Consider the following 27,584-nt stretch of genomic DNA (forward strand, 5'->3'; position numbering starts at 1 on the left):
CCCACATTCCCAATACGTAGGGTTAGGGTTAGTGAGTTATGGGCATGCTACATTGGCATCAGAAGTGTGACAACACTGTGGGCTGCTTATCACAGTCCTAGCTGATTTGATTTGAAACAAATGATGCATTTTCCTGAACCCTTTGCAATTACTTGGTTTCCACATTAATTACTCATAAAATGTGGTCTGATCTTCATCTAAGTCACAATAATAGACCAGCACAATCTGCCTAAACTAATAACACACAAACGATTGTACTTTTCATGTCTTTATTGAACATTGTTTAATCATACACAGTCCAGGCTGGAAAAAGTATGTAAGCCCTTCTAGTTAATAACTGATAGAGCCTCCTGCAGCAGCAATAACCTCCACCAAGCGTTTCCTGTAGTTGCTGATCAAACTTGCACAATGACGAGGAGGAGTCTTTGACCATTTCTCCATACAAAACTCTTTCAGTTCATCAGTATTTCTTGGATACCTTGCATAAACAGCCCTCTTCAGGTCTTGCCACAGCATCTCAATTGGGTTAAGGTCTGAACTCCAACTTGGCAATTCAAAAGCTGGAATTTTCTTCTTTTTAAACCATTCTGTTGTTGATTTACTCTTGTGTTTTGGATCATTGCCTTGTTGCCTCGTCCAACTTCTATTAACCTTCAGGTGACGGTCTGCTACCCTGACATTCTCCTGTAAAATGTCTTGATACAATTTTTGAATTCATTGTTCCCTCAACGATTGCAAGCTGCCCAGGCCCTGAGGCAGCAAAGCATCCCCAAATCATGATATCCATTCCACCATGTTTCACAGTTGGGATGAGATTTTGGTGTTGGTGTGCAGTGCCCTTTTTCCTCCAAATATACTAGTGTGCATTTCTGCCAAGAAGTTAAACTTTTGTCTCATCTGTCCACAGAACATTGTCCTAGAAGCACTGTAAAACATCCAGGTGGTATTTTGCAAACTTGAGACATGCAGCAATTTTTTTTTGAGAACGGTGGCTTCCTTCGTGTGTCCTTCCATGAACACCATTCTTGTTCAGTTTTTTTTTATAGTGGACACATGAACAGAGACTTCAGCAAGTTCGAGAGATTTCTGCAGGTCTTTTGCTGTTACCCATGGGTTCTTTTTTGCCTCCTTCAGCACTGCACGTTGTGCTCTTGGTGTGATCTTTGCAGGATGCCCACTCCTAGGGACAGTAGCAACAGTATTGAATTTGCAGACATTTTCTCTTACTGTGGACTGATGAACACTCAGGTCTTTAGAAATTCTGTTGTAACCTTTTCCAGCAACATGCATCTCTACAATTCGTATTCTGAAGGTCCTCTGAAACTTGTTTTGATCAAGGCATGGTGCATATAAACAAATCTTTCTTGAGAAGCGCAAGCTTTGTCAGTAACCTGACCTTGTGTGTCGTTTTTTTTAGCACAGTTCACCTCTACAACTCACACCTCAATGATTGGAACACCTGATTCCAAATAGCTTTTGTAGAAGGCATTCTCCCAGAGGGTCACATACTTTTTTGAACGTAGACTGTAATTATTTAAACAGTGTATTCAGTATTGACAAGATGAAGTACAATTGTTTGTGTATTATTAGTTCAGGCAGATTACTTTTGCCTATTACCAATTGTGACTTAGATGAAGATCAGACCACATTTTATGAGTAATTAATGCAGAAAACCAGGTAATTGCAAATGATTCACAAACTTTTTCTTGCAACTGTATATGACAAATAAAGCTAATTTTATCTTGTTTTTATATTCCTACCCATTCTTCCCTTGATTATCTATCTCAGTCTAGCAAATATTCAAAGACTCACAACCCTCTAAGTGGAAAATTTTCACTTCACCTGTTTTAAATGGGAGCTCCTTATTTTTAAGTTGTGACTTGTCTAGATTCTCCCACAAGAGGAAACAGCCTCTTCACATCCACCTCTCAGGCTCTGGTATGTTTTGATCGAGTCCCCTCAGAAGCTTCAAAATTCCATCAGATGCAGACCTTGCCAGGCTAGCCTTTCCTGTTTCTTTACCTGTCTGAACTGTTTCCAACACATTTACACCTGTTTTTTTAAATAAAGAGATCAATACCTTTCACAGTACTCCAGATATGGAGTCTATCTATATATTGACACAACCTGTCGCAATATATGGTAACATTCTGCCAACTTTCCTTATTGCTTACTGCACCTGCAGACCTAATCTTTTCTAAATCATGCTGTAATGCACCCAGATCTTTTCACATCTTGGGAAATTTCTCACTATTGGGATGATTTTGTTTTTACTTTTTGGAGAAAGTTTTTAAAAAATGGAGGAAATTCCATGTAATCCTGCATTTGCAAGATCCTCCTTCTTGTTAATCTGCTTATATAATTTGTTCCATCAACTTCACAACTAACTATCTTTGACAGGAGCAAATTTAATAAAAATATCTTCAGTGACGAGCTTCCACATTTATGTACATTGTAAAAGTTGGGGTACATGCATTTACCCCTTAATCACTCCACTTGCTACACTTTGCCAATCAGATAAAGATTCAACAGTAGCTTTATTTATCACATGTACATCAAGATAGACAGTGAATTACATTGTTTGCATTATTGTCCAAGGATGTGCTGGAGGCAGCCCACAAGTGTTGTCGTGCTTTCGGTGTCCACCACTTACTAACCCACCTTTGGAATGCGGGAGGAAACTGGAAGAAACACACATGGTCACAGGGAGAACATACAAACTCCTTGCAGACTGCAGTGGAATTGAACTCAAGCTGCTGGTGCTCTAATAGAGTTAACACTAGCTGCTATATAACCGTACTTATGTGGCTCTTAAGTCATGCATATACTGTATGTCTACTATGTTTATCTTCATCTGCACCAAAAAAAACCTTTTGGACTTGTTTTCCACAATAACCTTTTGACATTGTATGTTATCAAATGCCTTCTGGAAATCCACAGCACACATTACTGGTAAAATGGTAAAATATGACTTTGTGTCAGATCTGAAATTGGTAAACATTGATCTTTATAGCGATGTTCAAGTCACCCAACCCAACAATATTTACGGTTTGCTGCACCAAACTGGCCGTGTCTCTTATTCTTTCAACCTCTGAATGATAAAGAGTTGCCAAACTCACAGCTTTCTCTTTTCCGCAGGTCTGGCTTGGGCAGGAATCTTTCCACTAAGGCCCAAGTAGCTTTGAAACTCCAATCCGAATATTCAAGTGGACTTGGGGAAAAATTTTATAAGGTAAAGAAGAAGCGAAAGCCTTTAAAAAGTCACAGACCCCAGTCAGAAGCCATCTGAAGTGAGCTACAGACACTTTGTCGAAGGCTGAACGAGTGCTATCATTATGAAGTTAGCAGCACTGAGCAAGTTACAGAACTGCCCAGATGGACAGGGCACCCCGACTGACAAAGTCTGCTGACGTTGAATGAATTGTTTGTAATTTATATTCACACAGAATAAAATAATTGCAGATTTAAACTAAAGTGAATTTAAATCAATTTCAAATAGCCTTTGCAGGTCTTGAAACAGGAATTTGCTCCAACCTGATACAAAGCCAGAAGCAACTCCGACCCAAGGACAGACAATGAGCATTCGAACCAATTGTGACCTACAGGTGTGCTTCTTAGAAAATGGTCCTCATTCTGTTTTCTGCTCTAGATGTAAAATATGGACAGACCTCCTGTGTCACTGCAGAACACCTAGCAAGGGCAAGAAATGGAATGAGACCACTGTTCCATTTCCCCTTTATGCCCTCTCTGACTTTGTCATGCCCTTCACCTTTTTCCCTACTGAGCTGAACACCCAACCTCCCTTCCTGCCCTGTAAGTGGAACACTGTCAAGGAGTTTATATGTTCTTGTACATGGATTTCCTCTGGGTGCTCCAGTTTCCTCCCTTATTTGAAAGACGTGCGGGTTATGATTAGTAAGTTGTGGGTATGCTATGTGACACTAGGAGCGTGGTGGCACTTGCGGGCTGACCCCGGCATATTCAGAGTGTGTTGGTTGTTGACACAAATGATGCATTTCCCTGTATGTTTCAATGTACATGCACATGACAAATAAAGATAATCTTTAACCTTTCACTTCTTGAATCTTCTATACCATTTGAAAATGCATACCCAGAACTGCTTGCTTGCACCTTTACTATTGTGTTTTCTCCCTATTGCATGATGGAAATGTATGTTATCAGAATGAATAATGAGTCCTTTGTGATTGTAGTAATCGGTCCTTTCCCGGCACCCTCAGTGCTCCTGCAGTCTCTGCCTAGTCTGACCCTGCCATTCTTCAGTGCCTGTCCATCATCATCCAGTCGGGTGGGTCTGCAGTCACCTGATATTATTTTTATCAAGCTGAGGTTGTCCTGGACCCCTCCTAGTTCCCAGTCTAGCTGCTGCTCCAAAACAACAGGATCAGGGTTCAAATGTGCACTGGGATCCTCCAGCTCCATGTCACCATCACTTCCTTCCAGCCCCTCCACAGTCTTTAAAGTCTCCGATTACTTTTCCCACATCAGTAATGGATGAACAGATATTTCATTGGACCAAATGTAAAGAAAACTAAAAGTATTGTCATCGATACCTTCCGCTGGCTGTGTCTCCCTAATCTCTGGTTCCATCCCTCTTTCTGACTGGTGTCAGCAGCTGGATCTGATTGGCCATAGTGTGTGTGTCATATTTGTCCTCAAGGTGAGCTTTGGGTCACATATCCAAACCCTCACGCGGACCACCTGCCCAATAGAATAGCCCGTCTCTGTGGAATTTGTTTCCCAAGTCTTTGTTACCTGAATACCTGATAACTCCAATACATACCTGTCCAACTCATCTCAGTCTACAAATAACATAATCGAAGTTTCTGTCGTCCAGAGGTTGTTCACCCACCAGCCCAACCCTTGCCCTCACTAACACATTAACCGCTCATTCACTCACAGCTGAATTTAAAAACTCGTCCTTGTTTACAGAATCCTCTGTCACCTTTAACTTTGATATCTTACACCAGAGATGTCTGGACTCCTCCAATTCTGAGTTTCGACCTCTTGGTTATCCCCAAATATAAACCCTTCACCACATTGTTCACTTTGTCTTTGGCTACCAAAGATTTAGTTACCTTCCTAAACCTTCACCCCTTCTCTTTTGATGTTTTGCTTAAAGCCTGCCTAGTGTTATCTTACCTAAGGATTGCATCCAAATGAAAGAGTGATTAATTTCACCATGTCCACCAGAGATTATATTGCTGGTGAATTCAGGAAACTAACAAGCCAAGGCCAAGCATGGCAGAGGCCAGGTTATTGTGAGTAGACAAAAAGAAGTAGATGCTCTTTTTTCAAAAGATCAGGCTCTGGACAACAAGCACAGAATAGCTCAGCCCTGGGGCAGATTGGTGATGTCCACATTGAATGGTGGGGCAGTCTTGAGTATCTGAATGCCCTGCTCCTGCTCTTATGTTCTTTTCTCAATCAGTTCAACAAGTTATCAGAAAGCACCTCAATCATTAACCATCCCTTTGCCCCCACAGACACTGCTTGACCTGCTGAGTTCCTCCAGCAGTTTGCACTCTTTGCTATCAGACAGTAAAGTGTTACGCTTGTCAGATATGTGCCTGATTTTCACAGCCATGAATTCTTAATGTTAGTTATCAAACTGGTATATACACTTAGTGCCACTTTATTAGGTACAGGAGTGGAACCCAGCATCGTCTTTTGCTGTTGTAACTCATCCACTTCAAGATGCCTTCAGAAATGCTCTTCTGCACACTGCTGTTGTAACTCATAGTTATGTGAGTTACTGTCACCTTCCTATCAGCTTGAACTAGTCTGGCCATTCTCCTCTGACCCCTCTCATTAACAAAGTATTTTCACCCCTCGGAACTGCCGCTCGCTGGTGGTTTTTTGCACCATTCTCTGCTAATTCTAGAAACTGTTGTGCAAGAAAATCCCAGGAGATCAGCAGTTTCCGAGATACTCAAACCACCCTGTCTGGCACCAACAATCATTCCATGGTCAAAGTCACCTTAGGTCACATTTCTTCCCAATTTTGATGTTTGGGCTGACAACAACTGAACCTCTTGACCATGTCTGCATGCTTTCATGCACCGAGTTGCAGCCAAGTGATTGGCTGATTAGATGTTTGCATTATCGAATAGGTGTACCTAATAAAGTGGCCACTGTGTATAGTTACTTGAGCCTGAAGCAGTTATGTAATAGTGGCTTCTGCCTGAGGTACTACTGGTGAGAAACTTCTCTGTTTCAGCTACACAATGTGCTGCACTTATATTTTAATACATCCCAGGCAGGCTTAAGTTCCTTTACCCACACCTAAAACCCAGAGTGAAATTTGGGAATATTGTCAAACATGTTTACTAAATTAGAGTGAGTTGAATGAAAATATGTAAACAATGTTGTATTAGGAAATTAAAGTATGAAAGGGGGTGGGCAGAAGGCAGTATGGGCTGTTTTTTTTAAAATTAAAATTCAAGATAGCCTTTGTATATGCAATAAATACATAGTTGTTTTTTTACATTTGCTTCAGTTTTTATTAATACCAAAATAAATTTAATTGATGCAGTTGTTGCCGGAGGATATCAAAGAAGAAATAATCTGCAAATCTTTTGATCCATTTCAGTTGTAGGCCAGTTTTAAGTATTGGATTTTTGAAAATCAGGTCTTTTATGACATTTAAGTTTCCTCTGCGGCACCAGCTGATGTTATATACATTACATTTCTTTTTGAAAGCCATCAAGTTAATCTTGCAACTCATTAAAAACAAAGAAAGGCAAATTAATCTTCAGATTTTAATTACAGGTTATTTGCAAACCTCATCCAGTAGAGAGTTTTTTTTTGTAGTCTTTGAGATAGGTTATAAATTTAATTTAAGAAAAAACTTTGTTGTGCCCTTAATTCATTTCATTATTAAGCAATGAGATTATAAGAAACCTCTCATTATCCCCTGGGTTTCAGTCAATCCTTGCAGAATCCTCTCGTTTTGTTGTGCTGCTTTTTTGTTCTGCGTGTCTGAGAGTTTCTGTCCGTCACTTCATTAACCCTGAGTCCTGTTCAAGACCAGTGGGATTTGCCAGACCCTTTCATACGCTAACAAGCAAAGATAAACAGCGGACTTTCTAGAAATACAAATAAATACAAATAAAATATATTATAAACTTGGTGAATTAATCAGCTGCTGTGCACTTTGCCCTAACTTTACGTGTGTGTGTGTGTGTGTGTATGTATATATATATATATGTATATATATATAAAATATGTATCCCTACCCGCTGGTACACACTAAAATAATGGGGACATTTTCTTTCCGGATTGTACTTTCTGAAGTTTGCAAAATACTTGAAATGGTCCAAAGTAACCTACCCTGGTTAGATTATTTTAATTGTATTTTGGAGGCCATTTTCAACGTTTCCTTGTGAGACCAGTTTATTCAGCATCACATCAAAGCCTGCATTAGTATATTCAAATTACCGCTGGAAAGTGACTGTTAAGAAGATGTAATTAGAAAAATTAACATAAGGAGCGGGCCATGGTGCTCTGTTCCATAATTCACCCAGGGTTTGACTCTGGAAATAACAGGAGAATATGGTCGGATTATCAGGTTGTGCTTTTTTTTTGGTGAACGTGAAACCACCGACGCTGTTTTTGGGCACGGGTCGGCGGAATCCGATGTCCGCTTCGCAGAAGGAGGGAGAAATTGCGTTTCAAAGACACATGGCCAAAGCGGGAGCAGTTTCACCCTCGCTTTATGACCAGCTCCGGCCTAGATGCAGGTCCTAATGTAATATTTCCTATTAGCACACGTTGGATAAGGTGAGAGTATTCCCAAGCCCGCGTGATGGCCGAGTGAAACACACTACATGCGAACGGCTATGATATGGTGTGACATCGGTTACTGTAGTCTCCGTAACCAAGAATAACGGAATTGTGTTTGGTAAAACAAAAGCCCAGAGGTGAGGGAAGATCGGGGAGTCTAATTGTTGGAGCTGTCGACCCATTGAGCAGATCTGTGTACCTAAATTCTCCCCACCAGCGGACATTTCTTCATACTAATGAACTTTCCGATTCGAAATACTCATTTATTTTCATCCCGATCCCAACTCCAATAAGTGACTGTAACTTTGCTTGACCGGAGTGGGGTAGGGGGTTACAAATTGCCACAGTTGATAGTGCGGGCAGATGTTGCGGTGTTACAGGCCTAGACAGCGGGACTGCACCGGCCACCGTCAGAAACTGACGACCCCGGAGCCGGTTCGGCCCATTGTGTCCACGACAACGAATGCAGAAGCGGCCTTCCTAACCTCATTGCTGAGCTTTTGATGTCTGACCTTGGAGGTCAGGGCGCCGCAGGTGTTCCGAAAGTGAGTTTTAAAAGTTTGTGCATCTACCTCCATTTTCAGCCAATAAATTCTCGTCACCTTCCGCCACCAAAGGGGGGAAAATCTTCCCTAATCTTTCTACAATTTGCTTTAAACAAATGTCCATTGATCATAATCCCACCGGGATAAAAGAAACAAGCTTTCGCCATCAATTCCAAGCTCCTTATAGGTTTATACATCTCAATTAAGCCTCTGCTCATCCTCTCCTGTGGCAAAGAAGGCAATCCCAGCCTAATAAAATCTTCTTCAGATCTGAATATCTCTGTTCCTGACAACTTTGTCTTAAACGAGGAGGAATTTCTATAGCCAGAGGGGGGTGAATCTATGGAATTCATTACCACAGGCGGCTGTGGAGGTCAGGCCATTTGGTATATTTAAAACGGAGATTGGGAGATTCTTGATTAGTAAAGGTGTCAAAGGTTAGAAGTCAGGAGAATGGAGCTGAGAGGGGTAATAAATCTGCCATGATGGAATGGCGGAGCAGACTCGATGGGCCGAATAGCCTGATTCTTCTCCTATGTCTTATAGTATGTCCTCCTCGTTCCAACAACAACCTTCAAGTATTGCCGTGACCAGAAATGCGCCCAAAACTTTCTAGTTTGCCTTCTTTTCTCCTATACTCTGTACAATAAGTTTAGAAACCTGCCACGTCCTGGATGCCTTCTGAACCACTCACCTTGACTCCCACTACGTTAAGAGATCTGGACAAGTATATTCTGATCCTTTGCGCTTCTCTGTGTCCTGCCTTGGTTAGATGATGTCGCCCTTCCCGTGTCATTCCCGCCGCTTCTCCGGCCACCTGATCAGTTTACTGACCTAGGCTTCACACAACCTACAACTGCCTTCCAGTCAAAGAGGGGACGCTTTCTCTACAAAAAATAATCTCTCCTAAAGATGAAGACTAATTCATTTTGCAGAGCGCGTTAAAATGCGTGTGCGTTTTAAGCGTCTGTGACACGAGTTGCACCTCTCTGTAGGACCAGTGCCTTCATCAATGCTTAGCGGAAGTTAAGAATATTCCCACCGTTTAAATAAATAAGTAAATGTCTGGAAGGGATAAAATAATGTCGCTCTTTAAATAGCGCCTTGTTCTAGCAGCAAAGTGCAATGTTATCGTCCGCTTTGGTGCGCTCAGCCTGTAGGTGATACCTGAATAGCGATTGTCTCTCCACATTTTGTATGTGCGTGTGTTTTACTGGTCCATCAGAAGTAAATCGCTGGGCTGTAAACCGCATTCGATGCTGACACATTCGGATCAGTGCCTTCCTGTTGTGGTATAGATACCGCTGCTAATGATGTTTATGTAATCTCATCGTTCACCGGCGGTGTGAAATCGCCTAACTACAAAGTGGTACAAAACTACGGATCTGAAGGACCCTTTTTTCTCTTTGATGTCTTTTTTTAACGTTTTTTTAGAATAAATCAGCATTTCATTTTCATGGCGGTGTCTTGAATTTAGAGCAAATAATCAGATAAAATATTTTAAAAATCCGTGGAACAGCAATGGAAAATGAAGTAGCAAATTCGAAATTGTCTTTTTTTTTCTTTTGCATTTTCTATCCCCTCATAAATCTGAAGTGAGAAATCTAGAACCGGGGATTATACAGTGGAACATTTGCGTTGGAAAGATTATGATATCCGTCTATAACCCTGTCTCTCTCGCGTTAGTCGTGGTGTCGACCCATTCCGATTATCGGGGCAGAAAGAGCGGGGATGGAATCTTGGTCGAGTGGAGCGGTGTAGTTGAGTCATTTCAGGACTCGGTACTAATTCGAATCAGAATGGTTCAAATTTCAACCTCCACTTTGTTGCTGAGACGCAATGTATCGGGTGTATCTTTTGTAAAAAGGGCACGATGCAGATAACACTTCCCTCATTAATATTGGTAACATCAGGGTCCTCACCGCTCCTGAGAGCATTTAATGGATACATTTCCACACCAACTGTGCTTTAAGTCTGAAAACTCCCCCAAATCATACCAGCCTGAATTTTGTACCCGCTGATGTTGAGAGTTAAGGGATTTGTGAAGGGGGAGTAATCCCATCATATAATCTGCAGAAATATTCTAACCAGGATGATCAGAAAGTAATTTATTCGCTCACAGGATAAGGGCGTCGCTGCAAAGCCGGCATTATTTTTTGCCCAATCGGCGAGGTTTCTTGGGCCAATTTAGAGGACATGAGGGGGACTCATACATGTAGACTAGACCAACTGAGAATGGCCCGAAGGACTATAGTGAACGTGTTTATATAGAAAATTAAGCAGTTTCGTGTTCACCGTTGCTGATATTAGTTTTTAAAGTCAAATGATTTAATTAATTAAAACTAATTTCCCCAGCGTCCGTGGTGAGACACGAGCTCTTGTATATGGACCAACGGTCCGTGCTCATGTCTGCTGGTCCACTGGCTTGATCACTATATTATGTTGTAGAATAAGAGCCATCTAACTTTGTACAATATCCACAGTAATAAGACTCGCCAAAATTCCGCTGCAAAAATTAACATTCTGGCATGCTTCTGCCTCTCGCAACTCGTAACATACATCCTTGGAATTTTCCAGGTATAACGTACTCTAATGGGCTGACTTTAAAAAAGAACCGAACCGTCTTAATCTGGCAACAAATCGAGGTTTTGAAGATAAGCGGTACTGATGGGGTTTTTTTTTGTTCGATATACAAGTCAGGCCAAAGGAAGGGGCAGATTTTCACAATTTTCCCCTGCTGTAATGCACAAGGGCAGTGAATGGGGAGGAGGGGAGAAATTTTTATGATAAAAGGAATCAGTCAAGTCCACAGTTTGCTCATAACTCTATTTGGAAAGAAAAAAAATTCCTTCGGAATGCTCCCGAATTTCCAAAACTCTGAATTTCTTAAAACCTGTTAATCCATCATTTAAAAATAAAGTTCCTATTTAGGAAATGTGTTTTAGATACTAAACCAGTTTATAAACCAGATTATTATTTTAAATCAAATAGAATTTCGTTTAACATATTGAATTAATTTATTTTTGACTTTACGCATACTAGAATAGATTTGTGGTATCTAATAACACCTCTTTATCATTTTTTGGGTCCAAATTAGGTAAAAATTACAAGTAGTGCCTTGATCTTTGTTAAACAGCAATTTTAAAAACACAGTAGCGATTTTATAGTGATATGTTTCTGATTCTGATTTAAAGTATATCACATACAAACGTCATAGGTTGAGTGGACACACGCGGAAAGAGATACACAAGCGCGCGCGAAGAAAGAGAGGGAGAGAAACACACACACACACACACACACACACAGCAAAAGAGTGTGAGGCAGACAGAAATATACAGGCACACAATTGTATAGGTTCAACCAAACTAGCTTGTCGGGTTGGAAGTAACAAACGCGGGTGAGCTTTTGTCGCGAGAAACTACTTACACCAAAACATTAAAAGTTTGTTTGTGAGAGATGGTCAGCGTCTCTCAGACACTCCCAGAAGCAATTTGTTTCTTTTCGGTTGCATTACCTCGGTGATAAAACCACGGCGAGGTAACGTTCCCTTTTGTGACTCGGGTGGTCCCATCAAGTTTTAACACTATTATCGCTGATCTTTACTCGCCACTAATGTTCCCTCTGCTTCCCACAGTTATTTCGCTGTGACCTTTGGAGCAGCGAAAACCTTTCATTAAGACAACTTCTATTCTAAAAGACTGTTTTTCTCAAATTGTACTATCTATAAAGAAACAGGCAAAATCCAACTGTTAGCTGAAATTGACCAAACCTCATGATTAACATTTACAACGAGCACTCTTAATCATCTCATAATTAAGTAATCTTGAAATGAAAGGCCGGATAATATAATCTAATGTGAGTTTCTCTGCGATTAAATATTGTCATTCAAAATCGCACGAGGCTGATTCAATTTGATTCAAGATGTTGGCCTTACAAGCTAGGGCTGTAAATAGAGATAGAAGTACCGATATTGATTGTGTGTGTGTGTGTGTGTGATTCGGGTGGCCTAATGCATCCAGAATTGCTGCTCCGCTTTCCCTCAGCTAGTTACGCACCAGAGGTTTCCTGGCGATGAAAGCCCTCGCCTCACAACCCCCAGTGCACCTAGTAACAGTATTTACAGAACAGCACACTTGTCTTCTTGGTACAGAGGGACCAAAACCTGGTAAACAGATTTAAATAAAAAGGACGGAGCTAACCTGTCATATTGGGGTTCTTGGGAGGAGACTCGGGAGGTACCACCTTATGCCCCTTTTAAATGGACGCCCTATCATCTGAATACTTTATCGTTCAACGCCTTGAATTTTTAACTCTGCTCACTAATAATTTAAAGATTTCTCGAATTTTAAATATACGCCTGAATTTTGCCAGTAAACTTTTTTTAATAAAGAAGAGCGAATCCTTTATTGACTGAAATATAATTTTAAAAAATGGAGCTGTGTTGAACGTTTTTCCATAATTTGTCTTTCAATATTTTACAAATGACAAGTTAAACAGAAATACGGCTATTCCAGAAATGCCTGCAAGGAAATATATCGACATGTTGAAATTCTCCATTGACAAACTGTCGGTATAAAAATAATAACGCTTCCAAAGTCTTGAAACAGAATATCAGACATTGAATCTCGGCCTCTTGTTCTCTCCTTGATGGTACATTCAGATCCGATTAAATGGAATACTGACGTGTGACTGACGCGTCGCTGACAGCTACAGGGATTCACATTTAAGCACAACGCTCTAAAGGACAGTCATCCCATTTAAACAGCGTTCAAACTTTTTTTTTGAAACAATTATTGTACAGCCAGGTTGCAAGACGTGTTGTAAAAACGATATGATCGGAGCTGTAAATATTTTAAGATCTGTCATTGAAATGGAGGAGTACTCACTGAACAGGAATTAAAAACTAAAAGTTCTGAGACAATACAGCAGTTAAGGGGTGTAGAGAGAAAATGGGTTGATTGAGTTTTAGAATTCTTCTAAACACTTCTTTCTTTTAAAACCCTCAAAGATGACTTGTTGAGTTTAGTTACCTAAAACCGAATGGGTTCTGTGTTTTTTTTGGGGGCTGGCCGAATGTCCATTCTTTCTTTCTCTTTGTGTCCTGCTGGGAGCTAAAGGCGCCGGGGAATGCCAGGGTCCGCTATCCATCTGTCGGGTTCCCGAAGCCGGGGTGCCGCTCTCAGGCTGCCGCGCTAACAGCTGCCGGCTCCAGCTCCAACGCGGTATTCAATAAATAATCATATATATGATAGAGGGCGAGGTGTAGGGGGTAGCGCTAGGATAAGGATTTAGTCATGTCTCCGGCTTCAATCTACACCCGTGTCAAATCAAAAACACAACAGGAAAACTACAAAATTTGCGCACAATACACTCACGTGGTATTTACAATATTATACAGAGAATTCGTCCATCATTGTAACTTACTTTTAAAATAAATAAATTGATCTATTTAAATGCTTAATAGCAACAAAAAAGATTTCAAATAGTGCAACATCACCAGTTACTATTCTCATACCATGAAGTTGATATCTGCTTTGTAAAAAACTATAAATTTTTAAAAAGAAAAATAATAAACTATAGATGTCAGGGATGAATTAAAACATTTTAAATTAAGACAATGTTTCCATCACAGTTAAAAACCTCTCACTTTTTACACAAAAAAGTTTGAAAATAAAGACCATAAATACAGTAGAATACAATCTTTCTTAAAAATTCTTTTCACGTTTTTTTTAAATACTGGAGCTTTTTTTTTAAATTATTTTGATTTTTAGTTGTTGCTTCCACGAAAAGTCCAAGCGGGGTTCGAGCGGCTCATCGAGGCTGCGGCGGCCGAGGGAGGACGCCTGCAAGACCGGGAAGCGGCGGTGGTTGCTCGCCCCCCGCTGCCAGTCCGTGGATGAGCACTCGCGGGACGATGGGTCGCTGGATGACGGGGTGAGGTGCGGCGGGACCCCGATACATGTACATGGCAGTCGGGTCTAGGTTGGAAACGACGTTAGGGTGGTAGAAATAAGGTGATGGGAACATACGCTGCAGGGCTGAATAGTTTCCGGCCTCTGCCAAGAGTTCCAGCCCCACCGCTGTCTGTCTTTTCCATTTCGTCCTGTTGGGGAAGGGAACATAATTAAGTCTTCAAATGTAGATAAATCCGGGTTAAAATTATTCTAATCTTAACATTCAGAACGACAGCTAAAGTCTAGTTCAGAACCGGGCTCTAGATGGTTTCCAGTTCAATGAAAGGATTAGTCGGCCTCAACCTCAGCCGAACGAAACAATCTAGATGACAGGCTGGGTGAGGCTGGCTGAGAGAGAGCCAAGGCTCTGTTCCCGGCAGCAGACGGTGCTTCCGATGGTCTGGGAAACAGTTCAGAAGCTAAATGGTTAGCCTTATCTTTGAGCTTGTGTCGTGAGGCCGAGATGAGATTAGAATAAATATATATTAAAACATATTACGCAATGTGTGTGTGTGTGTGTGTGTGTGTGTGTGTGTGTGTGTGTGTGTGTGTGTGTGTGTTATATCTTAATAAAGATGTAGCTGGGGTTTGACTCTAGGATCTCACACAGGTTGTCGGCGTCGTTATTATTTGGAGAACGTATGCTAAAATGTGACAATATTAACTGAGCTAATCCCTACAAAACTTCCTCTTTCTGCTCCGGATCTGAGTGAGTCTGATCTCACTGCAGGAAGTGCGGAAGAGAAACGGATGAGATCACAATCTCCTTTCTGAACACCACACAGGTTTTTCCCAAGGCTTGTCTGTAGAAGTGGGGTGTTGGGGGGGGGGGGGAGGCAACTCTTCTTCCTGAGCGGTGCCTGTTTCTCTGAACTTCCACTGTTGTTTAAGTACTTTGTAAATTGTTTTCATTTTTTTTATTTCGCGTTCGGACGCTTTATTGATTGGATTTATTTATTGTTTGATTGAATTTCCATTACAGTCAGTGGGAAATGTTAATAAAATTGAAGGGGCGAATAACAGGAATGAAAGTGCTTCAAACGACTCAAAGACTGGGGCCCTTACTTAACCTGAACTTAATCATTGTGACTGAGTTTTATCACCCTTATGCAGAATAGTCATTACGTATTATGCCGCTCCAATCCTGGAATCTTTGCAAAAAGTTTCGTTTCCTGTTCTGAGATTTCTTGCATTATCCCTGACCTTCCCAATAAACCAAACCTGGCCCCAACTCGCCTTGATTTTGCTCAACGTGACAACGAGAAGCTGCATCCATTTCAAAGCAAAACAACTTTGAGGGGAGGAATCTTTGAGACTATGTTTAAGGAAGGTGGGGGATAATTTTTGAGTTAGAATTTTTCTTGATTCCCTGTAATGGGCTGTCAGGTCCCACAAAGACAGGTTTGTTAATCACTGATTTTAAAGGAGATGTGTCCCTCGAATGATTCTAAATCTGTCACTAACCGATCGATCGATATTTTTTTTAAAAATATGTTCCACTTCTCGCCTTCTACAGATTGAGGACCCCTTAATGGAGGATACTGAATGTGTTAGGATATAGATCTCAGAGTGGGATCTCCGGTAGGTTCCTGTCAGTGAATGTCAGGCGCTGGCAGGTGATTGCGATAGAAGTTTAACTGAGCCTGTCTCCTCTCCCGCGGGTCAAGAAAAGGCATCGGCGAGCCCGTCTCTGTATCACCTGCAAGTATTAGGTTAGGATTGCGCGCCGGACCCTAAACTGGCCCGCGTTCACTGCCCGAAGGGAATCGCATCCAAATGGTTGCAATTACCGAACGAATTCTTGAAGAACGGGTGAAGAAAGTGCAGTGGGAAGTATTCAAAGTTACCACCAATATTACACAGGGGCGGAAAGGCAATTTGGGACTCTCTTTGTACTGAACAATATTTTTAAAAAGCCAAGCTTTCTTTCACTAAGTAAATCACGTTACTTGGGGAAGCAGATGAAAGCTGCCTTGAGTTATGTGAAATTACATATTGGCGCTTCTTTCGCTAACCAATCTACTCGCCATAAAGTTCGACAGTCTCCGCTAGAATTGTTGTAAAGGGCTGTTCATTCACAGATAGGGGAGAGGGGGATTCCAAATGGGATTCGGGAGTTCGTACAAGAATAAATCTGTGCGATAATATAAAACTGACATTTTGCGTGGTACGTGTAATTCTCAGCTAAAGTTCCACAAACTTCTGGTTGGGGTGCGGGGAGAAAGTTTAGTGCATTTTGTTCCAGGGTACATGTCGATAAACTCTGGCTTTAACATGATTACAAATGTTCCCTTCAAATAATTGGTTTTAAACAAGCCGGAAAGAACAATCCAAATCATCGATAAGGATGTACAATTCTTTGCTTTAATATATCATAGACAAGTCTTAAAGTATGAGACGGTAGTTTGTACAAACCTTACGTGTATATGTGCGCATGCGTGGTATGTATGAACAGAATATACAGGTTAACGCATAAAACCACACACACACACACACACACACACACTTACAAACATACACATTGTCATTCATCCTCCTATGCTTTTATTAATAACGCCAAAACTACAAACGTTTCAATGTTTTGTTTCTACTTTGAGATGTGGTTTCCCTCTCTTCCTTGACAGAGCGCACAGCCTCACAATAGAAGAGCGGCCTTTTAGGACAAACATGAGGAGGAATTTATTTAGCCAGAGGGTAGCGAATCTGTGGGATTCATTTCCACAGACGGATGTGGAGGCCAAGTCAATGGGTATATTTAGATTCTTGATTTGTAAGACGTCAGAGGTTACGGGGAGAAGGCAGGAGCATGGGGTTGAATCAGCCATGATGGAATGGCGGAGCGATGGATCGAATGGCCTGATTCTGCTCCCAAGTCTTATGGATTTATAGTCTATTTCTCAACTCCAGGTAGTTTGACATATGTAACTAGACGCCCCAGGCTGCTTAAAGACAATTGCTTTTCTTTCCGATACAGTACTGTGTTCTACTTTATCTGCAGATTTCCTCAGCTCCTCCTTTGAGCCCAGATTGGAGGGTAGTTTCAGCGAGCTTTAGGAGTAATTGCAGCTCCCAGTGCGGACAACTCTCCTCCTCCCCCTCCCCTCCCGTCCCTCTCCTTCCCTCCACCCAAGCCGTGTCTGAATCCGTATGCGCGTTCTCCCCGAGACTGAACCAAAGTGATTTCTTAACGGAGGAAGCCAGTAAATGCTTAATAAGTCCTCAGCACCCAAAGTGGACGACAAGTTCATCTTGATAACTGTTGCTTTAATGTGGGCCCTCGTTCTAGGTTCTTACTCCTACCCAGTAGAAAGGACGTGGGGGGGGGGCAGCGTGAGAGGTTGTCTCAATGACAGGTGGCTGCTTAATCCAAAAGTAAACTCGCGTGATTAAAAAAGCTGCTATTTCTAATTATTTTGTGAACAGTGTAGGTGCTAAAAGGACGATAGCAAATTGGATATTGCACCGTGTTGTACTTGACTCTCAGGCACTATTGTTTTATCCACAATGAAAACTTCGTTCTTATTTAAGATCCTTATTTCTAATTCCACAATTATATATTTTTTCTCAGTTAAAACTGGTAAAATCTGAGGTATGGGCATAGCGAAGCACACTTCCTGAATTGCTGGGAACTTTCGGACTACTCTACTGGTGTAAAGCATTGTGGCTTTCTGAAGATTTACATAGATGTTGCTGTGTAGCCCTAATTGTTTGATGTTATTGTGTAGAGACTTTGGGATAATACAAGTTGTAGATACAGTATTACTATCGGGACAATGTATACTTTGTTCATGTTCCAAAGTCTTTCAATTTCCTCTTTTAATTCAGCATATTTGTAGTGTTTTCACTTATTGATGTCTTTATGTTATGTGTGTTTGGAATGGCTATATCAATTAAGTAAATTGTTCTTGCTTGTTTATCCTGTAATATTATATCTGGATAGTTGTAATCGATTGTCCTATCTGTAATAACAGATCGCTAGTACTATAATTTGTGGGAGTCTGACTCTAAAACCGGATCAGGCTTGGATTTATAGTGAGGTGTGGTGCCTTTTATGAGTTTGTATTTTAAGGCAAAATTTTGGTGAACGATGTTTTCCACTTGATTGTGCCTGTGTATGTAATCAGATTGAGTTAAACTACTGCAGGATCCTGGAATGTGTTGGATTGTTTCTGGTTTCTCTTGGCGTTTTCAGCATTTGTCGTCTTGAATTTGATTATTATTATTATTATTATTATTTGTACAGTTTGTTGTCTTTTGAACATTGGTTGTTTGTTCTTCTTCGTTGTGTGCGTGTTTCATCGATTCAATTGTGTTCGTTTGTATTTACCGCAAATGCCCGCAGGAAAATGAATCTCGGGGTTGTCTATGGTGACATATATATGTACTTTAATACTAAATTTAGTTTGCATTTTGGTTCAGTTGGGGAAGATGATGCCTGAATGGGCAGGACTCAGTCGGAAACGGGGCGATAAAAAAAGTTGCTTTTAAAACAAATTTCAATGAAATCTCATATGTATTTGGATTGATTATGAATGCACACTTTTCGAAGGAAGGGTTCTACCTAATGCTCCTTCTTCCGGATGTTGATAGCACTGCAACACTTCGCCTTTTGGGGCTGGTTAAATTGAGGGAATCATTCGTTTTGGAGGTTACCTCTCTCGGGTGCAGTTTTCGAGATACGCCGGATTGAGCCGATGTTCTTTGTTTTGATTTTAAAGCAGTATAGCATTTTTATCTGGATTATTTATTTAAATTTATTTTGGCAGATTCGTCCCCCGCGCGTTACCCCTGGGGTATCTGCAGCATAGCGCACATCTGCAATAGTGTTCAGGAGAAATGAGTGTGCGGTGCCTTCTGTCAACGCTCCCGCCTTTTTCAGTAGTGTTACTCTACCTCGCGTTGTCTCGAGACTGAGCAATTTTGACCTTCTTGCTGTTTGATACAGTTAAGAATTCTGACATTAAAAATTCTACCCATTAATGGAGGTACAGGGAGAACGTTCATCCTTTCAAGCTTACTGTTTCCTGCCGATTAGATTTTCTCATTTTTATTTTTTTAATCTGTTTCCTTTATCGTTGTTTATCAAGGGTCGCTCCGTCCAGTGCTGAACCGCCCCAGGCCATAGCGTCTAAAGGTCAGAGTTGTCCCTTGTGCTGGCGGGATTTGCCACCTGTGATTGTTTCCCATTTGCCACGTCCGGACACCCAAGAAGTGCCTCAGAATCAGGTCTATTTTCACTGTCGTATAACTCCCCCCCCCCCACCAAATACAACAGGTAATATTATAGGACCCTCAGGCCTCACTTCCCGCCCACTCTCCCCCTCCTCCCCCACCCTCACCACTTCCTCTCCCACCATATCAATACTTCACCACTAAGCAGCCATCCCTTCGTCCCACTTGTTGAGATGTCGGGTGGGTTATTAGCGCTCTCCCATTGGAGCCGCTGTGATTCACAGTCGCCTGTTGAACTTCCTTGCTCGTTCTGACTTTCTTTGGTGGGTGTGAGAGGTACACATCCCACTTAGAGATCGCATTTCTGTAACCTGCGTGCCTGCTCCCAGAATCTGCGAATGATTGAGAGCGGCGCTGGTCACCTTCCGTAAGATTATAAGACATAGGAACAGAATTAGGCCGTTTGGCCCATCGAGTCTGCTCTATCATTCGATCGTGGCTGATTTATTATCCCTCTCAACCCCATTCTCCAGGCTTCTCCCCGTAACCTTAACGCCCTTACCAATCAACAACATATCAACCTCCACTTTAAATGTACCCAATGCCTTAGCCTCCACAGACATCTGTGGCAAAGAATTCCACAGATTCACCACCCTCCGGCGAAAGAAATTCCTCCTTATCTATGTTTCAAAGGGACGTGTTTCTGTTCTGAGGCTGTGCCCTCGGGTTCTGGAATCCCCCACTATGGGAAACATCCTCTCCACGTCCACTCTATTTATGCCTGTCAATATTCGATAGATTTCAATGAGATCACTCCCCCATTCTGCTAAACTCCAGCTGACAGGAACTGATTTTCACCCTCATACCAGCAGCATCTAAATCAAACGCCTACCTCCTCGGGTGTTCCTGTGCTCAGAGTGCGAGTTTATGGCCACCGCTCGGCGTGTTTATTTCTTATTACTAATTAGTTGCGGTTCTCTTGGTCTCACCTTCTGTTTTGGTACCAGGTTTTGACCTGGGTGTCTGTCAGGTTCAGCGAAGCCGCGAGCTCCATCCTGTCTTGCACACTGAGATATTTCTGCCGCTCGAAACTCCTCTCCAACTGGGCGAGTTGGTGATCGGTGAAGGCTGTGCGGGCCTTCCGGGGTTTCTTCAAGCGGACTGGCGGGCTCTCGCGGCTACTCGAGATCTCTCTCTCCGCCTCCTCTTTGACTGCACACGGGAAAATGGACGGAGGGTTACAGAGCGCTAATACTGCCAAGTAAACCAGCCGCTACCCCATGCCAGCAGCTCATCCCACTGCAAGCTCCCCGTTCGTAAATGGGGAACCCACTTAAGCGTTATTTCTCCACTGGATCTCAGCTCGTACACACTCTGCACACACTGTTATGTTGTCAAACTTTGGATCGTCAGCAATATAATAATAACTATCGATAGAAAGCTCTAGATTGTCGGCTTTCGCTTACAGTGATCGCATTTTCTTGGCTTCTTTGCATTCAAGGTGAGAGGGGTCGTCTGGTCTCACAGTTGGCAATTGAACACCTCTACAAGACCGGAACCCTTTTCTATCCTCCTCCCCAAGCGGTTAAGGTGGGCTGGTTCCCATTATCCATAGCCTATATTCCAATTACTGAAGACTTCACGCCTCTGCTACTCTCTTGTCTGTCTGAGTGCAGTTTCTCCCCTCTCTATCTCTCCCCGTCTCTCTGTATCTCTCTGTCCCCCTCTCCCTCCCTCCCTCCCTCTCCCTCCTTCCCTCTCTCTCCCTCCCTCCCTCCCTCCCTCAGAGCCTGTAATCCCTGTAAGGAAATATCTTTCTGTCAGTTATTATGAGGTGACACGTTAATTTTTTTAAAGGTAGTTTGAGTTTAAAGGAAGCAAGGGCCGCTGAACAACGGACCCGTGCAATTCAGGCGGCCTCAGTGATATTTTTCTCCCGAGTTAATAGCTGGTATCGTGCTGTGCCTGCAGGTATGATATAAAAGGCACGTCCAGTGAGTCTTTGTTTGCGTTAATCGAGTGGGGTTTGTTGTTAAGGGAGCAGGGACGAAAGAGCAGAAAGGAGAAAAGATACTCGGATCTAACAGCACGGGCCAGGAAAGAAATAATCCATTTAATTGAGTCACCAGGGAAGCTCCCGGAGCTGACTGAAATCAGCAAGCCGACCGATTAGAGGTCTTCGAACGACCCTTTACAGAAAAAATGATCGCAGGATTACCTCGCAAATTTACGCCGATCGCTTGAAGCTGACTGTGTCAATTAGGCACAGGAAACCGGGGGTTCCCGCACACGGCAGCTCCATTTAACTCGTGTTTTACAAATTATATCCCACCCCGCCCCTTCAGAAACGAACAAAGCCGATTAACGCCAGAATCCTTCGAAATAAAACTGATCACCGGATTGTTCCGCAAATTAAAGTGAGACCTTAATTGGGTGGGTTACTAAATACTATAATGTGATGTACAATATTTGCAGTCCACAGACTGCAAAATATTCCGCTTGAAGCCCAAACTACTTTCTAGCTAGGAGCGACTGGTAATATCTAAAGGTATTGTTTCTACTGCTTTTTGGCGCTTACAGTCTATTGCATTTACCAGGGCACAGTAAGACTTCTATCGCCCATGACCACGTAAACACAGCCAGATGCAAGGATCTATCGCCTTCAGCTCTCTGCCCTGCTGAACAATGTGTTGTTGACAGTCCACGCTGGAACAGTTCGAACAGCGAAAGTTTCACACTTTTAGGGCCGTACACAGAAAGAGTCCACCGAATTCACGGTGTGCGCGGAGCTCCAACAGAGGCGAGTGCACAATAAAAGGACCCTTCCTCATTACCACCGCGACAGTGATTATCGGTCAACGTGTTCTTAGTAGGGTTAACGTGGCGGAGGGCAAAAAAAAACACGGACAATGTACAGATGCAAGACCACCTCACAGTCACAAACATAGGGTTAAAGAAAGCAGCCTCTAAACTTCGTCACTCTTATTGGATTTCACTAAGGAAAACGGCCCGATTCTAAAACTTCCATTTATCGGATTATTTGCAATAATTTGGTTTAACGATCAAGGATAAAGCAGAGATAAATAAAACATATTGGCTGGTGATCAAGAAAATATGTTCAGATACCAATATATTCGTTGTCTTTATATTGTTACTAGAACTCCAAAAAATTCTAGATTTTATTCAATTAGTTCAAAACAAAATCAAGGGTCATTTCTGTGTGAAATGTGTCAGTTCACAAAGTGGTGCAAAATCGGCGAGCATTACACCAACGGCCGAGACTCCAGTAAAATTGTGAAATTTTAACTTCAGATCAATCCCTCTTATCTAGAATCAGGCCGGGGGACCAATTCCACAATAAACATTTCGTGTCGGTATAAAGTATCTGGCAAGGTAAGTCAACTGGCTACGTTTATTTAAGAGTCCGAAGATTCTGTTTCAGAGCTTTCAGAGCACCTGGATTATCAGCAGCTTTTCGCTTTTTTAAGAAAAGATCATTTTAAAATATAAAATGAGAAAACAAAACAGGAAAATATACTATTTCAACCTACTCAAAGATTTAAATTGAAAATAAATATACATGTAATCCTCTCATCCCAAACATGGTGGGTTTTCAGAAAACTGAATCATTCCAGCACTGACAAATTAGTTCTGACGGTTGAGGGTGTCTGTCTGGTGCCAATGATCTCTGAATCCTATAATGTCTCCCAGATGCCAGTTTAATTTTCGAGCAGTATGTTTAATAAAGAGAAGAAACTTTAATCAAAAGTTTCGACTGAAGTTTCCTGACTTTAAGGGTCAACGCTTCTATGATAAAAAAAAAGTCGGACCGGACAAGGAATTAAATCTGCCCGCTACTGAAACCGAATTACAGCTCTCCGGGAACAACTAAATTTCCTCTGTTGTTGAAGTTGACGTTGGAAACTTTGTCGTTTCCTCGTCAATCTGTTACAACGAGTCCAGGTCCAGTCTAACTTAACTGGTCCAATGTGATTCTTTTGATTTATGTTAAGTTGTGCCATCCTTGACAGGCTATCGTTTAAGAATGACGTTCGTTTATTCATGCCTTTCAGCTGATTGAATGTTTCTGATGCTGTTTAAAGAATTGTGCGTAGGGAGCAGGTGAGTCTCTATCTTCCCTATTTTTTTAAGCTTGCTATCTGTACTTTTTATAACTCTCCCTCCCACACAGACATATCGTTATTTATTGATGGTGGGATTTCAGAAAACTCAGGATCATTCCAGCACTGATAAATAAGTTCTGACGGTTGAGAGTGTCTGTCTGGTTCCAATAATCTCTGAAGTCCTATAATGCCTCCTAGATACCAATTTGTCTATGTATTCCTTCTGACGTTATTCCCATTTACCAATTTTGACTGTGTTTCACTTTCGGGTCATAAGATTTTAATAGGGAGAAATATAGGATTTTACTCGAAGTCGGCAAAACACAATATTCTCTCTTAACACCGTTTTTAATTTTTTTAATATCAATGTATTTTAGATAAGATTTAACTCCTTAGTTTCTTTCGTTTATATCTCACTGAATCATGTCGTCTCTGCGCAAACGAAGAATTTCTGTTTTGACAGAACTTTATTTGATTGACATTCGATTTAGTTCAAAACAACTGGGAAATTTTCAATTAACAACGCTGCTAACTATACTTATTCAGGGACCTGCTTTAAATTTTCCTGTTCCATTAAAATCTGTCCGCTTTTTTTTAATATAACCCTGGAAAGGACGCTTTGATGAACAAACATATATGCCCTCAAATGATCATATCATATTTAAATGCTATTTCCTGAAAGCAACAATTTAAATTTTAAGATAACCAATTCCAAATTATTTTTTTTTAATTAAGCTATTATCTGAATTTGACACTCTACTTGTATTTTGGCAGACGGTCCATTTAGGAATATCTGCTTACTAAAGCAATCTGGAGGAGATTGTCAACTATTTTCCCGTATCCAACTGTTTGTAATTGTTCTTTTACAAAAGTAATTCGGATGTAGTCTCCCCCGATAGTGCGGACTCTCGGGGTCAGACGGCCTGTACAGAGCTCATCGGCGGATTGACTCTCCAAGACTGACTTCGACCTGAGAGTTTGAAGTTAGTGGTAGAATGGAAACAAAAGGTTTTAACACCGCCGATACCGAACTCGATGTGGCTTCAGTGTGAACGGCGGTTGATCGGCTTTGCCCTCACCCTAATAGCCACGAAAATCAAATTCTACCTTGCAACTGAGTAAAAAGACAAAATCGCATTTTAAACGCGGAAAGGTCCTGCCTGGGAAATTTTAAAAAAACAAAAGCAGTCAAAATGGACAATATCCAAACTCAGTCCGTTGCATTTGTCCAGAACGTGGTGGTTTTGAATTGATAGGTAAAAGCGATAGTCTCATTCTGAAGTTCCTTATATTCTGAGCTTTTAATGGCTATTTATTCTAGCGATGTCCCTACACATTACCAAAAATCCTTTCCCCTCGAGTTTGAATTATTTGCTATTTATGAGACTAACCTGCTTTCCGCTTACCTTTGTATTCTGTGTCCGAGGAAGAATTCTCTCTTTTGTCCAGTTTGTCTCTGAATTCCTCCCCCTGTTTATGCGCCGTTTCCTGAGGAGACTGACCGCTGCTGGAATACGGGGCACAGGCCGCCAAAGGTTTGCACTCGCCCAGAATGTCTCTGATCAGGAAGGAGGAGGTGGCAGTTCTGGGCTGGGGAACGGCACACAGCTGCCCCGGATGCGGCTGAGACTCGAGCCCGCCAGCGGCGCCCGGCAGGGGCGGAGGCGTCTCGCCGCACTCGGTCCCGGGCGAGCAAGGAGAGTCCTGCTCGCTGCCCATGTCCGATACTGGGCTCAGACCTCCTTTCATCTCCGAGGGTGACCTGCAGTCGCCTATCAACGAATCTCCTTTGGCCAGGACCGGGCTGACTGGCCTGTGGGATAAAATCGAGTCAATCCCAAAGCTGGAGCCTTCCATGCCTCACTTTAAATGGTCATTTGGAACAAAGTTGCCTGAAACTAGGTGGTGAAATCCTTCCGCTTCCAAACAGCTACTCGGAGCAATGAAACCTTGACTGCAATTTCCAAAGGAAAGTTGGTGCAAAATCAGGACCTCTTTGTGGCTTGAAAATGTTTCTATATTCTAGTTCAGAGGACGTTTGGACGGGCAAATACGTTTCAGCACCGTGGACAGGGGCAGACCCGTTCCACGAAGGGCCGCTCTCCGCACACCGGATTTCCACCTTCCCGTGACACTTTTGGACTAAAATGTACTTCTGTCACTTTGCAAGGGATTTTTTCCTCTCTCTTTTTTTAATGCGTCTATAACACGTGCCTGAGCAAGGGCGCCTCTGATTGGGGCTTCCGCCTGACATCACAGTGACTACAGAGCAGACCCCTGTTAGTCGAAATGAGAGGAACGGGGAACGAACGACGCCCAGAAGAGCCTATATGCCGGAAGTTTCCGCATATTGTTCAGATAAAGTAATTATGGATGAAGGGGTGGCGAGGAGGAGTGGGTGGGTGCTACCTCTGCCTCAGGAAGGTTTTGTTTTCGTTCACCGCAGCTTCGCGGGGAGTATAATGAAGTTGCAGTGTGCGGATTGCGGCCATTGTACAGTCTGCCAATGGACTTCAAGGAGTTGGGTGTCCTAAAGTGATTTGTCGATGAGTGAGTTCGGGATAAGTACTCAAACAATATCGTTGTAGGTGCTGGTAGCGGTTGGCACCAGGCAGCTTTCACGGGTGCAAAAAGAGAATATTGTGTTGTCATTAGGCACACGCGTCCCCACTCTTTCCAAGCAATTCCATCCGTCAATACAGTTTAAAAATTCGATACATTTAATAGCTTATTAAGTTTATGTAATTATTCCTCCGTCTCGTTCAGGACAAATTAATATTTTGATCAGAAAAAAAACAATAAAATGGAATTACAAAAAAACACATTGTCATATTTCCGCATTTCAAAATACATTATTGACAGGAACAACTGTTTTACATTATTCACGGCGATGAACATCTTCTGCGACTTTGGAGTGTGGTGAAACAGCACCTTTAGGGACGCGAAGCCTCCGACCCCGTTATAATAAGCGCGTGAAACAGGATTTCAGGCGGCCGCGGCTAAAATCGACGGGTTGGGAGTGTGACATCTTGGCTGCACCAACCAACTCTCTCGCTTACTGCCTGTTGCACCTATAAATAGTGCGTGATCTGACTCGGAGTCTGAAATGTAAATGTTTGAGATTGGTTCCAGTGAGCGCTTGGCGGGTCTACGGTTCGTCGTTACACACGGGCTAATTGCCACTATTGACAAACGTGATCGTTTTCAAATAAACCTAAGTAAGCCTCATCACGTGAAACAGATCATTACAAGTTACAGTTAGATCAACGTTTTGAAATCGTCATTGTGTCAGCATTCACCTCCCAACCTAGTACAGCCGTTACTGTTTTCAGTAAAACTTACTCCTTCTTCTTGGCCTTCGTGTTGTGTATGTCTGCCTGACAGCCGGTTTGTAAATCCCTTGTTTAAACTTGTTTCCATCTCTTTCTGGACGTTCTTTTATTTTTCTTAATCTCTCTCTCTCTCTCTCTCTCTCTCTCTCTCTCTCTCTCTCTCTCTCTTTAATTTGCTCTTTCCGTAATCAGTGAAGTTCCCACTACTGCCCCAGTAGTTGCAGATTGATTTTACATGGGCATAACTAGTTCGCGTTGCCTTCGCCGGGAGAGAAGGCTGGCAACAGGTACTTTAACTGGGTGAAGGTACCCCTGCCTGAGGGACGAAGTAATCCCCCAGTAAGACCAGAATAGTTCGCTCGAAATGACTACATTGGCCAGGCAAGTTGTTTGATACCAGTGCTTTCACTAGGAGTTGGTATTGCAGAGAGTTCCGATCATCCCATTACAGGAAGGATAGCGAGGCTTTCGAGGGGGTACAGAAGTCTACCAGGGTTTTGTTTGGATTAAAGGGTATGTGCAATAACGAGAGGTTGGGTAGACTTGGGTTGGTTTCTCTGAAGCGGCTGAGGCTGAGTGAAGATCTGATAGAGGTTTTATAAGATCATGAGAGGCGTAGATAGAGTAGTGACACAAAACTTTTTCCAGGGGTTG

The 27,584-nt window shown here is 42.2% G+C and overlaps 2 protein-coding genes across 2 annotated transcripts in view; one reads left to right on the plus strand and one right to left on the minus strand.

Annotated features, from left to right (window-relative positions):
* ddx31 (DEAD (Asp-Glu-Ala-Asp) box polypeptide 31) overlaps positions 1–4,134 on the plus strand; it is a 131,302-nt gene extending 127,168 nt beyond the window's left edge. Inside the window, exon 20 of the mRNA XM_063073476.1 lies at positions 3,139–4,134. Coding sequence (XP_062929546.1) covers positions 3,139–3,289 — 151 coding nt within the window. The 3' untranslated portion in view covers positions 3,290–4,134. The remainder of the gene's footprint in view (positions 1–3,138) is intronic.
* A 10,025-nt stretch (positions 4,135–14,159) lies between these two features.
* Positions 14,160–25,455, minus strand: barhl1a (BarH-like homeobox 1a). Its single transcript, XM_063073108.1, has 3 exons — positions 25,005–25,455; positions 20,464–20,686; positions 14,160–14,451 (listed from the first exon to the last, which is right to left on the minus strand). The coding sequence occupies exons 1-3, from the start codon at positions 25,453–25,455 to the stop codon at positions 14,160–14,162; spliced, it is 966 nt and encodes a 321-aa protein (XP_062929178.1).
* Positions 25,456–27,584: the final 2,129 nt, after the last annotated feature.

This window comes from Mobula hypostoma, chromosome 21 (genome assembly GCF_963921235.1).
Source record: "Mobula hypostoma chromosome 21, sMobHyp1.1, whole genome shotgun sequence".
NCBI classification, from domain to species: domain Eukaryota; kingdom Metazoa; phylum Chordata; class Chondrichthyes; order Myliobatiformes; family Myliobatidae; genus Mobula; species Mobula hypostoma.

Excerpts from the sequence above, each read along its gene's own strand:
- barhl1a (XM_063073108.1), bottom strand. The coding sequence starts at position 25,455 with ATGGAAGGCTCCAGCTTTGGGATTGACTCGATTTTATCCCACAGGCCA. Across the intron at positions 20,687-25,004 it reads CTCGGACACAGAATACAAAG|TCAAAGAGGAGGCGGAGAGA; the intron begins GTAAGCGGAAAG and ends TCCCGTGTGCAG. Across the intron at positions 14,452-20,463 it reads ACCTGGTACCAAAACAGAAG|GACGAAATGGAAAAGACAGA; the intron begins GTGAGACCAAGA and ends CTTCCCCAACAG.